General features: G+C 39.2%; 1 protein-coding gene across 1 annotated transcript in view; it reads left to right on the plus strand.

The window, feature by feature from the left end:
- The first annotated feature begins 9,721 nt into the window (after positions 1-9,721).
- Positions 9,722-14,059, plus strand: part of LOC149456162 (uncharacterized) — a 200,355-nt gene continuing 196,017 nt past the window's right edge. Inside the window, exon 1 of the mRNA XM_089685346.1 lies at positions 9,722-9,837. Coding sequence (XP_089541472.1) covers positions 9,722-9,837 — 116 coding nt within the window. The remainder of the gene's footprint in view (positions 9,838-14,059) is intronic.

Here is a 14,059-nt window from a genome sequence, read left to right on the forward strand (position 1 = left end):
TTGACTGCAAGATAGAGGAGCGTGGAGAACCATGCTATTTTGGGCCAAAAGGTGCTATGAAGATGACCAAAGTTTTTTCTTTTTGGATCTTCCTTAGTACTTGTAGAATCAGCTGAAATGGGAAAAGACATAACAAAGATGGAAGTTCATCTGCATGTGCAGGTACATCTATCCCTAGGGTTAAATTCTACTTTTGGATTTTCAAATGGCATCAACATAGGGAATCATTGCTTTACCCCTTAGAAGTGCAGAAATGTTAGAGCTTCCTCCATCATCTTTGTGAACACTCTTGGAGTGCATAAAGGGCCCAAAAATTTGGTAGATGCAATACCTGATCCTCTGATCTTAATGCTATCTCAGGAACTTCTGAGATTGAAGGCACAAGGGGATGTGGAGGTAGGTATCCTTTAGGTCAACTGACGTAGCAACCCTTAACCAGGAAATTTTTGACAAAAAAAAAAAATAAAGTCCATCTGACATTTTTTTGTATTGGACCACTTTGTTCAAAGGTTTCAAACTGAAAATTAGAACACACATGGCAGTAGAAACCCTGCTGCTCCTCTTGTAGCAACAGTATAACCACCCTCTGAAGTATCAGTTCCTCTATTACGGACTACACTACCAAAGACTTGACTGGATTTTTTTGAATATATGTCACCAAATATCTTTTCAGAGGACTTTCTGTGACTTTGTCAGGGAACGAGAAGATCGCCATGACGCATGAATCTGCACATGTGTAGGATTCCGACAAGACATAGAGGCAGGCGGGCACTAGGACCCAGGCGCGCCTGTGACCAATGACAGTGCTGGCAGGCACTAGGACCCAGGCGCGCCTGTCAGTGCCGGGTGGGCTATTTAAACCAGCTCTTGCAATGCTCACATTGCCGTATGGTCTTATTCCTGTGTTCCTGTTCCTAGTGGGGAAAGAACAAAAAGAGGGCGCACAGGCCTAGTGCATTACCATAAAAAATGTTTAATAAAAAATAATAAAGTAGGTGTTGTACTCACAAACGACAATATAGTCAAGGCACATCATAAAAGAACAGCTGGATCAACACCGTGCTGAGTAACAGTCCGCAATAGGGAGTTTAGACATCCAAAAGCCTGACGCGTTTCGAGGACTTGCCTCTTCCTCAGAGCCAACTGACCAAATGTCTGCTCCCTCTTTTATATGCTCACTACTAGTTAAACCAAAGGTCACATGGGCCGTCCTGGACACTCCCCTGTGCAGGTGGAGGAGTCACAGGGGCAATCGACATAGTGTAAGTAAACACGAAAGGTCTATAAAAATATATATATATATATATATATATATATATATATGTGTATAAATAAAACCATTGAAACTAGTGACAATCATAAAATCATATGAACCATAAGAAGTGTGCACAGTGAAAAATGAATAAATAAATGGAAAGTTACACATATATAAAAAATAATAAAAATCCTTCCCTGGTGATGCACTGCACTGCTCGCCTTTAAATAAATGGATGGATGGATGAGCAACGCTACGAAGCTGCCTAGTGCTCTGCTTGCCATAGACAACCATGGGACATGGATTTAATATAGAGAGTAGATCTGAAACCCAGCAGAGACACTTATTAATTCATAGAGATGCAGCCTACAGGGTGTGTGCCTCTCATTCTAGTATAGTCATATGATGAGACGTAGGCATGTGTGGCAATGTAGTACACCATGGATGGATATGCATATGCAATACTATATACAAGAACAAAGGAGATAAATCACTAGTAAAACATAAATGTTGATATAAAACGTTACAAAAAACTTCTTAATATGGCTCACAAAGTTTAAATAAAATAAAATTAAATAAGTATTGTTACAATATAGTATAATATCTGGTAAAATTGGTATAGTGTATGGTATATGTGTGTATGCATAGACATGGAAGCATAAGAAATATAAATATATAGGAAAAGAAAAAAAAAATTATAATAAAAAAAAAATAAAATAAATAAAATTAATAATTATATGTACAAAAGATGTATATATGTGTTATATATAAGAACTATATAAAAATGTCAAAGGCGCTATGGAACAAGCACTTGCAGGATGAGAAAGCAGTGCTCGAAGAGAGCTCACTGGACAACATGCGTGCGCACATGTGTGTGTAACACATCCACATGAGCAACTGCTTTTTAGTAAAAAACATGTCTATACATACATACATAAACCCACACACACATATGGAAACTGAATGAAAAAATGGGTGACCAATGAATGACCCATAGACACAAGCGCATGGGAATGCGGTCATACGCAAGCGCCTAAGGGTGACACAATAAATATGAAGTGAGCAACCTAATGTGTAAGGATGCAGGGTAATGGTAGCTATACTGATGATACTATAGTAATCATAGCTGATGAAAATGAATATATCTAAAGCATACATCTGTAGTGGATGGTGTACCCACTATAGGTCACAAGGGAAATGATGGAACTAGCACTAATTGCAATAAAGGCAAAAACAAATATTCCGTACCACGGCACTTTCAGGAGGCACACAGTGGTGATCCATCAGGCATGAAAGTATTTGGGATTGAATCCATCACAGGAGATTCAGATGGTGGAAGAAAATTCCAAAGACTATGTAAGAGGGAGACCTATTGGATCTTCACTCTGGGTTCCCTCTCACCCACTGGACTTAATGAAGATCTTGAGATACATGGGGTCATCCACTGACTCCCCGTTATGCATAGGTACCTTCTGCTGAGCTGCACATGTTCCCTAGAGTCCTACTCTCATCCTTTTTGTCTCTCTCCCAAACCCCCTCCTTTTTTTTTTTTTCCTCTCTCTCCGCCCCCCTCTTTAGTGCTAGTTCCATCATTTCCCTTGTGACCTATAGTGGGTACACCATCCACTACAGATGTATGCTTTAGATATATTCATTTTCATCAGCTATGATTACTATAGTATCATCAGTATAGCTACCATTACCCTGCATCCTTACACATTAGGTTGCTCACTTCATATTTATTGTGTCACCCTTAGGCGCTTGCGTATGACCGCATTCCCATGCACTTGTGTCTATGGGTCATTCATTGGTCACCCATTTCTTCATTCAGTTTCCATATGTGTGTGTGGGTTTATGTATGTATGTATAGACATGTTTTTTACTAAAAAGCAGTTGCTCATGTGGATGTGTTACACACACATGTGCGCACGCATGTTGTCCAGTGAGCTCTCTTCGAGCACTGCTTTCTCATCCTGCAAGTGCTTGTTCCATAGCGCCTTTGACATTTTTATATAGTTCTTATATATAACACATATATACATCTTTTGTACATATAATTATTAATTTTATTTATTTTATTTTTTTTTTATTATAATTTTTTTTTTCTTTTCCTTTATATTTATATTTCTTATGCTTCCATGTCTATGCATACACACATATACCATACACTATACCAATTTTACCAGATATTATACTATATTGTAACAATACTTATTTAATTTTATTTTATTTAAACTTTGTGAGCCATATTAAGAAGTTTTTTGTAACGTTTTATATCAACATTTATGTTTTACTAGTGATTTATCTCCTTTGTTCTTGTATATAGTATTGCATATGCATATCCATCCATGGTGCACTACATTGCCACACATGCCTACGTCTCATCATATGACTATACTAGAATGAGAGGCACACACCCTGTAGGCTGCATCTCTATGAATTAATAAGTGTCTCTGCTGGGTTTCAGATCTACTCTCTATATTAAATCCATGTCCCATGGTTGTCTATGGCAAGCAGAGCACTAGGCAGCTTCGTAGCGTTGCTCATCCATCCATCCATTTATTTAAAGGCGAGCAGTGCAGTGCATCACCAGGGAAGGATTTTTATTATTTTTTATATATGTGTAACTTTCCATTTATTTATTCATTTTTCACTGTGCACACTTCTTATGGTTCATATAATTTTATGATTGTCACTAGTTTCAATGGTTTTATTTATACACATATATATATATATATATATATATATATATATATATTTTTTTTTATAGACCTTTCGTGTTTACTTACACTATGTCGATTGCCCCTGTGACTCCTCCACCTGCACAGGGGAGTGTCCAGGACGGCCCATGTGACCTTTGGTTTAACTAGTAGTGAGCATATAAAAGAGGGAGCAGACATTTGGTCAGTTGGCTCTGAGGAAGAGGCAAGTCCTCGAAACGCGTCAGGCTTTTGGATGTCTAAACTCCCTATTGCGGACTGTTACTCAGCACGGTGTTGATCCAGCTGTTCTTTTATGATGTGCCTTGACTATAATGTCGTTTGTGAGTACAACACCTACTTTATTATTAAACATTTTTTATGGTAATGCACTAGGCCTGTGCGCCCTCTTTTTGTTCTTTCCCCATTCAGTATATTTGGATTCCCCCGGTCCATTTGAGGGCAGCAAGGTGTGCATGTTCCAGGACATTCTTAATGTGGTTGTAGCATCGAGTCCATCCCCAAGCGCAGGAGCATTTGTGTTTGCTGGTTCTTTGTTCCTGTTCCTAGTACCTGAGATTGCCTTTGTTGCCGAACCTGCCTGGCCCGGATTATCGTGACTCTCTCCTGCCCTGATCCCTGGCTTGTCTGACCATTCTTCTGTTTTCTCCTGTTTACCTGACCTCCTGTTGCTGAACCTGTCCTGTGACCCGTTTATCCTTTTGCTTGCTGATCTGTACCATCTGCCTCTGCTGTTACTGACCTGGCCTGTCTGACCACGTTACACACTACCTCTTCACATCTGGCTCTCACTTGTTACCTACCACGGCAAATCCACCTCTACCACAGCTGGTTGAACTCGGGGGTCGCGACCTGGTCTCAGGCTGCTTCAAGTCCATCCCCACCATCAGGGGCTCTGGTGAAACAGCAAACTGAGGCTTAGATTCCGCGCCCTGAGGGATTCTGGCCTGTGGGTCGCTAGAGGCTACCGCCAGTCGGTCCTTAACAGATTTATATGCTGTATCCTTGGGAGACAATACTCAAAATGTATGGATTTGAGGTGATGTCCTCCCATTGTGGAATAAACCCTTGCAATCCTCCTTCCACTGGAAAGAAGAGTCATTGCGACTTCTCAGACTGCGCAGGAAGACAGAAAATGACCAATTTGTTTTTGGACTTTTGAGGGGCCCAAGCCTTCTACCTTCCCTGCATTTTGTCATCCTGCTGTTGAGCTCTTTGAGGATGAAAAAAGCATCTAGATGACTGTACTTTCTTCATTTTTATGGGACATTTTGAATACCGTGGCATCCAGGACTTATTCAAATTTTGGATCAAAAATCAGATCACTTGAAAACTGTATACCGAACAACTTTATTTTGGAAGCCTGCCAAGTTATCAACAAGGCTCTTTGGGCTGAATTTGTGAATGTCACAAATGTGGCCAACATTTGAATGGATTCAGCTAAAGCATCAGCTACACATCCTACAGCTTTAGACAAAGCCATGGAAGATTCCAGGATCTCTTCTTTGGGCATACAGTACCTGCAATAATATACATTTTTAACTAACTACAGTAAGTCAGTATTCAAGAATTCTAGCAATGTAGGTAGTAGCCATAGCAGGTCCTAGATTCCCCACAATAGACTACCAGGATCTTTTAAGGAACAGATCCATTCTCTTGCTCTTTGCCTTTTTTGAGGTTGCCCATGTCTTCAAAAGATAGATCTGTATGTTTTGAGACCTTGGAAAAGGTGGCATCTGGCTTAGGCACTTAATTAAAAATAGCTGCTGGATTTTTCTCAAATAGGAATCGCCTCCTATGGGCTTTTGAGAAAAATTGGTTTATTTTCTGGATCCTGCCATTAATTTTTCACTGAAGTGGAAATAATAGGATGAACTGGAAACACTTTCCTTTTAGGTTTGTCTATGTCTAAGTACATAAGGTCATGTAAGGGTAAATGTTGTTTCTCTTCTTCAATGCCTAGCATAGCATCTACTGCCTTCAGAAGACCATCCACTTTCTCATGGGATAGCTTGTATTTAGAGGCAGAAACACCTTCAGTATCCTTCTCCTCCTTTTCATCAAGCTCACCAAGTGATGTGGAGGGGGAAATTACTTCCTGCATGAAAGTATGCCCAGGCTCTGCACTAAGAGAGGCAGTAGACTGAAGGATGGGCGAGGATTCCAAAATATTAGCAGAAATGCCCAAAAAGATTAAAACATGGCACAGAGTTAATTTTTGACTGAGGAAATTAGGCTATTAAAAACATCAAAAGAGGGGAGCAATACAGCTCTGGCAGAGAGGGTTTTTTCAAGTTTTCCCAAGTTTGACTTTGCATGAGGGTAATTTCCTTTTTACAGAGACCTGTTCTTTTTCAGAGCTGTTATCTTGAAACAAAAAAAAAAGAACAAGTCCTGCATGAGACCCTGCCACAATAACCATGCTCCCCAAATCACCCCTAACACAGGTGTATTGAAAGAAATTGGACTGATTCAAGTGCCAAGACAGACACCAGCAACCAGGGTGGAAAAATATACAAAAAGTCTAACAGAGAGAAAAAGAGATGTTTAGGCTTTGCTGGTGCCAGCACTTCTCTCAGCCACTGCCAAGGTTCCTGCTTTATCCATCATGCAGAGCCTGAAGCAAATAAATGTGCCTTAGAATGCTTTCTAAGCTTCATTTAAAAAAAAAAAAAAACACTCGTCAGGTCCTGTATCCTTGCCCTGCGTCTTTGAGACTGGAACTGAATACCGCATGCCTGACCCTGAAAATCCTGCCCCTTCTGGAAAGGACATGACTGTACATTGGCGAGGATGCTCCTCTGGTCACCAGAAACAGTCAACAGGAACCAGCAAAGCCATTCTGGAACAAAAACAGGGCTAGAACACCAAAAGTACAGGGGAGAAGAATCATCCCCTGCCCGTATTGGGGGGATAAGCCAAATGATAGCAAAAAAAGGTAAGTGTATACATCTAACCCTCCAAAACAGCTCAGAAAGATCTTAGTGCTCATGTCAGGCTGGAGGAAACATGAAAATTAAGGATTTGTGGGGAAAAGACTCCATTTAAAGTGTTTTCTGTGTCATGAGGGAGGAGCTACGATCTCTCAGGTGCTGTCCTGAAAGATGTTTGATAAAAAAAATTTTTTGTCAGATATGCTGCTTGATGCATGTCTGAAAAAGAGCTAGAATTCAATGCTGAGACCATTGTTAAAACTGGGCTCTGCTGCAGTGCAAGGGAAGCATTTTCACTCTAAGTTTCAGCCTTTGGCAGAATAAATTGCTCCCTTTCATCTAGTCTCCACCATAGCTACAAGTGAGAGTATTCCTCCATGGAGTTCTCACAGAATAAATGTGAAAGAGCGATATGGTAGAGATATGCCCAGAAGGAGTACATAATAAGCCAGGTCTAGACCATCCTCCAATAAATCCTCATGGGGAGGGAGGAAGTGCCTGAATACCTTATAAGGGCTCTAGGCAGAAATGTGTTAAAGTATGTACCCAGTGGTGTGATGTTACACCTTGTCATCCACCTAAGACTAAGCTCTGAGTGGTTGAAGCTTAGTGCCATGCTTGAAAAGTTTGCACTGTAAAACAAACACATTCCAAATATAGACCTGTGTTACACAGTAACAGTCAGAATATAGGGTCTTATTTGTCCACAGGGCTAAACTGTATATAAAGTCCAGGCTTCACCCACCATGGTGGACATTCCCTCGAAAGGGTCTTCAAGGACTGAGTTCCATAGAAATGGACCACATCCCTTGACCGATATAACACCCTGCAGCTAATTCAACTCACTGCACCAAGTGCCAAGGTGAGCACCACCAGGATCCAGAGCTTGGAGCAACAGCATGGAGTTGAGATATGGCTCCCAAGGTTTTACAGAGGCTGTGCTGATCTGGATACACTGCTTCTGTGTAGGCTTTAGAAGACAGTGAGAATCGATTGAATAATCGGATGCTAAAATAATAAAGAAAAAAAATAAACTAGAATAAACTAGTGAAGCTGGTTTCTCTAGGAAGAAGAGGTCCATCACCTACAGACACTGGCAAAAAACTGAAGACTCATGGGGGGGGGGGGGAGGGTTATAGGGGAAGCCCCCTGGGTGGGTGTGTCCTCAAAGGCTTACCAGTGCCCAATCACATGAAGGTACAAGCCTAAAACCATGGTGTATGAATAGGTTGTTTGTGACCTGTAATGTACATCTGAGGTATAGGCACTTTAAATTTGACAGATTTGGTCCCCATTGATGTCAGTGGGGTTCTGGTTTGGCACCCAAACTTCCTTGACGTTTGCCAAACGCTACCGAATCTAAACCCAGGGATGTTCTGCTCATCCCAAATCCCTAACCATGCTTACATTTTCACCTCATGTCTCATTTCTACAGGAACCCAAAAACATATTACAAATTTCATAATTCTCTAAACTTCCTCTAACCCCCCTGTCAAACTTTCTTACAGGGGGCTGTAGGAGGTGCTAACTGGTAAATGGCCTATAATGATGGTCATCCATAGCATTTTCTTGTAACCTGTTTTCAACTAGTCCTGTAGCATGCCTGCTTTCTTTGGCCAGCTCCTATAGCATGCCCACAGTCTTATGTAGAATGATCACATTCAGTGACTACTACTGTACTGTACTGTACTACTTGTTCAGACTATTGGATACACTGAACATTGCGTTCAGCCCTTTGGTGATATCAGGGACCTCACTCTATGTTCTATATCAAGTAAATTTGCACTAAATATCTTTTCTAAAATCAGGCATCACATGATGTTCCCACATTGCTACTACAAATACTCATATTTTTAATATGAGAAATATATCAGTTGTTGGCTACTTTCATTCTTCTATAGCAATGCTATTCTTGTATAGTGCTTTCATTCTGCTATAGTGCTGCATGTGACCTCATACCCTATGAGGAGGGCTTTCATATGGCTTTGAAATAAATATTCTGAATCTGATCAGACCCTTTCATATCCAGCATAAAGATACGCATGTCCATCTCCTCTTCTTAGGGCTGGGATACCTACAGTACTGAGCATTAATGGGCTAATCTTGGAGGAGTACTGCAGGTTCTGGGTAGGGTGAAGGAGCATCTCTTAGTTTGTTGGCAAATAGAATCCTGCAGTCAAAACATCTATCAGCATGAGCACAAATTTTCCACCAAGGTAATGCCTGTAAACTTTTGATCATAAAGAAGCAAAGAGTTTTAATTCAAATGAGATTGAATTAAATTGAATTGAGTTAATTGAATTGCTCAGAGCTGCACTGTTCCGACATTATATTAACCTCATTGGCAGTAAAAGTGTTAAATATGAGACAAGGCAAAAAGCTAAATACATATATGTAGACCACCCATGATTAATCATGTAAATCTAGTGCAAATGGCCCCTAGAGCCTTCCAGCAATAATTGCAGTCCATCTATAAGCTTGTGTAGCATAGCAATTTAAACATGAAGACTGAAGCAAAGGGGATTTGTTGTCTACAACAGATTCCTTTATTAATCATGTGTTACCAAAGAATGAAAGTTGAATATTGACCTTTTTTTAACAGTCTAGTTTATCAATACCTTTTAAATACATATGCAAATTGTTAAAGTGCTGTTGCATTACAAGATTTGTAAACATAGTCCATAAACAGCTGAAGCAGTGGGCAGACGGGGAAGTCATAAAGATCAGCTGCCACAATTGAGGCAGGTGGTTTCTGAAAGCTGGTTGATCAGTTCATAGCACTGCTAGATGGTGTTGGCTGTCAGTTGAGGGTCATGGAAATTGTCAACTTGATGGATTTGAGTTTCCTGACAAAAGAAGAACAGGTAATCATTCAACGTGTACTGAAAAGAGATACAGACCTAAGAAAGCATGAGGAAAAGAGAATAAGGTACAACACTTATCAAAGTGTTTTATTAAGCATGCTGCTTAATTTCTGATGTCTAAATCACTTACCTTGTCATTGAATGTAACTTTATTTTGTAAATATAAAGTAAACTTCATCAATCTGCAAGTATGAAAGATAAATTGACCTATGTGAATTATATTTTAGCTGAAAATGAAGAGTAACATAATAATATGCTATTAAGGCCAGAGGGAACATTTATCATATCTTGTTTGTTGCAAAACCTGTCAAGAAAGTACCTCCGAGTCAAGATTTTATTACTCTCAAAGACATGTTTCCTAAATTATGATGTGAAGGCTAAAATAGACGGGTAGCATAACTACACTGAATATTCATGTATAGCACAGAAAGATTTAACTCTTCAAAATGAAAATCCAAATTTATTTTTACACTTCTATTTTTGATTCAGAATAATAAACTGCAAATAACCTTCGAAAGCAGGAATGGTTAGGCCAAACTTGGCTGTAAGTGATTTCACAGTACAGCACCATGCCCAGGCTCTGAAAGCAACATTTCTGAAGTGCATCTTATCAATTTAAATGGGGTGGATATTTTTAATAAGATCAGGAGTTAGACAAATGTATAATCATGCATGTATTCTGAATGTATATGCACATAAGGTCATAGACACATGATCGTTGTTAAATCTTTCCTTGAAGTAACAATTTGCAAAGATTTAACAAGCTTTCTTAAAACCCTTTCATCGTTCTTAATCTCTAGTCTGTGAATTTTAAATATGGATGTTCAGATTTAAATGAGATCAACTGGCTGAAGGCTGCTGTTGCTGTATTTCTCATTCTGCAAGTGAAAGTTTTTTCTGTCTGTCATACTGTTCCTCCTGATTAGATACTTGAGTCCCCAACTGAGAACAAATATGCAGAAAAGTAGTTTGAGCTTTACACTGACTTTTCTCATATATATATACACATTTTTTAAATCAGTGAAAGTAGCCAGTGGTTCAACATAACAGCCAGACAATCGGCATTTTCAGAAAGTCAGCATTGGAAGGCTTCTTGCTTTATTCTGAAATTAGTCATATTGTTTTCTTGCAAATATATGTATTTGAGGGCTGCAATAATAATTTCTTTAATATACATATATATGCTTATTGCCTTGAAATGCTACACAGTGTTATTTACTTACCAATCCGTCTCACCAAAGAAGCCCTTGCTTTTGCCAAAGCTTTAGAAATAGTTTACTACCTATGTGTCTGATATTTTATCTCACCAGTTATTAAAAAATAACCCCTATTATGGAACAGATGTAGGGACCTCCTTCTGACAGTGCTAGTTCCTCGGCAGGGATGAGCTCAGATGTGTTTAGATCCTAGTATGAACCTGCCTGATCTGTGCCCCATGAAGCTGTCGCTGCTCAAACATAAGCAGCCAAGGAATTCCCTGTCCCACAGCTGCACATATACACATTCCTTGTAGACTAGGATCAGAACACACCTGAGCCTATACCTATTCCTTAGCTATCATGATGATGATGTAATGGCTTGTATTTTCTGCTTCCCATACGCAGAACAAATAGATGTTTATTCCAATTTAGTGACTCAGATAGCACTAAAGCCAGAAAAAGCCAGGGGATTAGCATTCTGTAAAATGCAAATGGGCACATGTTGTATTTCGTTTAGTGTGTGTGTGTGTGTGTGTGTGTGTATGTATGTATATATATATATACATATATATAATTAATTTTTTTTTTTTTTATACAGTTTCCTGTAGTTGTTAATCCGCAATACAGGAATAAAAATATACAAGCAGAAGCTAAAAGTGATATTAATCACTTGCCTCAGGAGGATTCCCCCCCCCCCCCCCCCCGTCCTGACCAGGCCATTTTTTGCGAGATGGCACTGCGTTATTTTGGCAATTGTGCGGTTATGCATCGCTGCACCTAAATTACATTTACATCCTTTTATCCCCACAAATAGTTTTCTTTCGGATGGTATGTGATCGCCTCTGCGGTTTTTTTTTTATTTTCTGTACTATAAACAAAAAAAGTATAAACAAAAAATTCTTCAAAAAGTATTCAGGTGGCTCATAAATCAATTAATAGTTAAAAAACCACTCTCATGGTTGGCACACTAGGCTTAAATGGATGATTTTCCAAGGAATAAATCAGGTGACTGTGATGTTTTATACTCAATCTTGAAACATTGGAATCCCAGGACAATTGCTCCTTAACTCTGGCACACAAACTCCTCCTCCCAATGCTCCACACTCAATTGACCATGTAGGAGAAAAAAAAACGAGAGAACCCCAAATGGTGCAGTACCAACTAAAAGATTTTTATTGCCACGATAGAGTGCCACTTACAAGATGAAAGTAGGTAAAAAAAAAAGCCCAAAGATGTTAGCTTTAATAATCTCTCAGTGTTGAGAACCAGTGCTCTCACCACCGCCGGCCTTCGATCTCTGACACTCCTGCGTCCATTTAAGCCTAGTGTTCCAACCACGAAAGTGGGAGGCAACAACTTCTGCACACCTGAGAGGGGAGCACTGCACGCATATTTATGCATTTAATTTTGCACGAGTTGTCTTCATGTGGTGATAGCTTTGAGGACTGATTTATTTGGACTTTTCTTTTGGAATATCCTTAATTGTTAATCATTGATATTCCATTAATATATATTTTTATGTGAAAAATATTGTTTATATTTTTATTTTTATATTTCATAAGAGTTTTTTGCACTATTAATTGATGTGCCACCTGAATACTTTCTGAAGTGTTTTTTTTTATATACTTATTATATTTTTAAAGTGGCAGTGCATTGGTTATACACAGATGTGATATAAGTATCACTCATTTACACATTTAGCACAGTTTGTTGGTCACACACCTTCACTATTTTTTATATAAACTAAAAAAGATCAACAATTTTGGGAAAAAAAGCTATTTTTTACATTTTGCTATTAAACATGTCCAGTAAAAAAATAAAATCAATTTCATCATAAAGTTACGCCAAAATGTATTCTGCTACATGTCTTTGCTAAAACAAATCCCAGTAAGTGTAAATGAATTGGTTTACATGAAAGTTATAGTGTTTATAAATGGCGGTATATATTTTGATTTTATTTATTTTTTTTACTAGTAATGGCGGCGATCAGCAACTTCTAGTGGGACTGCGGCGAGCATTCAGACACTGGGGGGAACTGACTTGGTGTCAATGACATCTCCAGTGACATCAATACAGTGATCAGTGCTAATAAAAAGCACTGACACTGTACTAATGACACTGGGCAGCAAGGGGTTAACATCTGGGGCAATCACAGGGTTAACTGTGCTGTTTTACTGTGTGCTGTGTGTGTGCTTTAAACTGTAAGCACACTGCATTGTATTTCTCTGCTATGCAAAGCAATATAAAACAGTGTGCAGGAGCTGACAGAGGAGAGATCTGTATTGTTTACATACAGGTGTCTCCCCCATTAATGATACCCAGCGATCGCCGGATGCCGGCAGGGAATCATTGGATGGGACCCGGTGATCAGCAACCGAGGCTACAATTGGAGGCGTGGTTAGGGTGAGCGCCCCCTACCCGGAAATGCAAAATCACATATATACGTGATTTTGCACAGCCATGCTGCCCTGTAGCAGTATATCTGCTATAGGGTGGCGGGGAAGCTGTTAAACATTATTTTATAGTAAACACTGCAGCAATATTTATACACACTGAAAGTACCACTACATTCTCTTTATTTTTTTTCTTTATTGTAAAATGCCTGTCACCGCAAGGACACACAGAAAACCATTTTTCCTGTGTGTCCCTTTCACAATGCAAAAAACCCCTTGGTGATAAAATGCAGGCAAGCTGCAGTTTATCACAGCACACTGTACACAATCGCTGTACAGAACCATACACTATATAAATCTTGTATAATAATAATGAATGAAGTGTACATTTTGTACAGTTCAAATAAAGCTTGTCCAAAACAACAAAAAAAGGGGAGCCGTATGATGTGCTGAATCAATCACCACACTTCCCCCTGGTGCAGTCGGGAGCTTACAGTTGCTGTATAGGTAAAGCGCTCCGGCAACTGTCCGCTCTGGTGGTTGATTTACTAAAGGCAAATAAACTGTGCACTTTGGAAAGAAATTAGTAGATGAGCTGACTTCCATCATCCAATCATGTGCAAGCAAAAATGCATTTTTTTTCTATTTTCCTTGCAATTGATTGTGTATTTTTTGCAAAGTGAATCTTTACCCTA

Source organism: Staurois parvus, unplaced genomic scaffold (assembly GCF_062004578.1).
Source record: "Staurois parvus isolate SC_StPar_1 unplaced genomic scaffold, SC_StPar_1.0 ptg000372l, whole genome shotgun sequence".
Taxonomy (NCBI): domain Eukaryota; kingdom Metazoa; phylum Chordata; class Amphibia; order Anura; family Ranidae; genus Staurois; species Staurois parvus.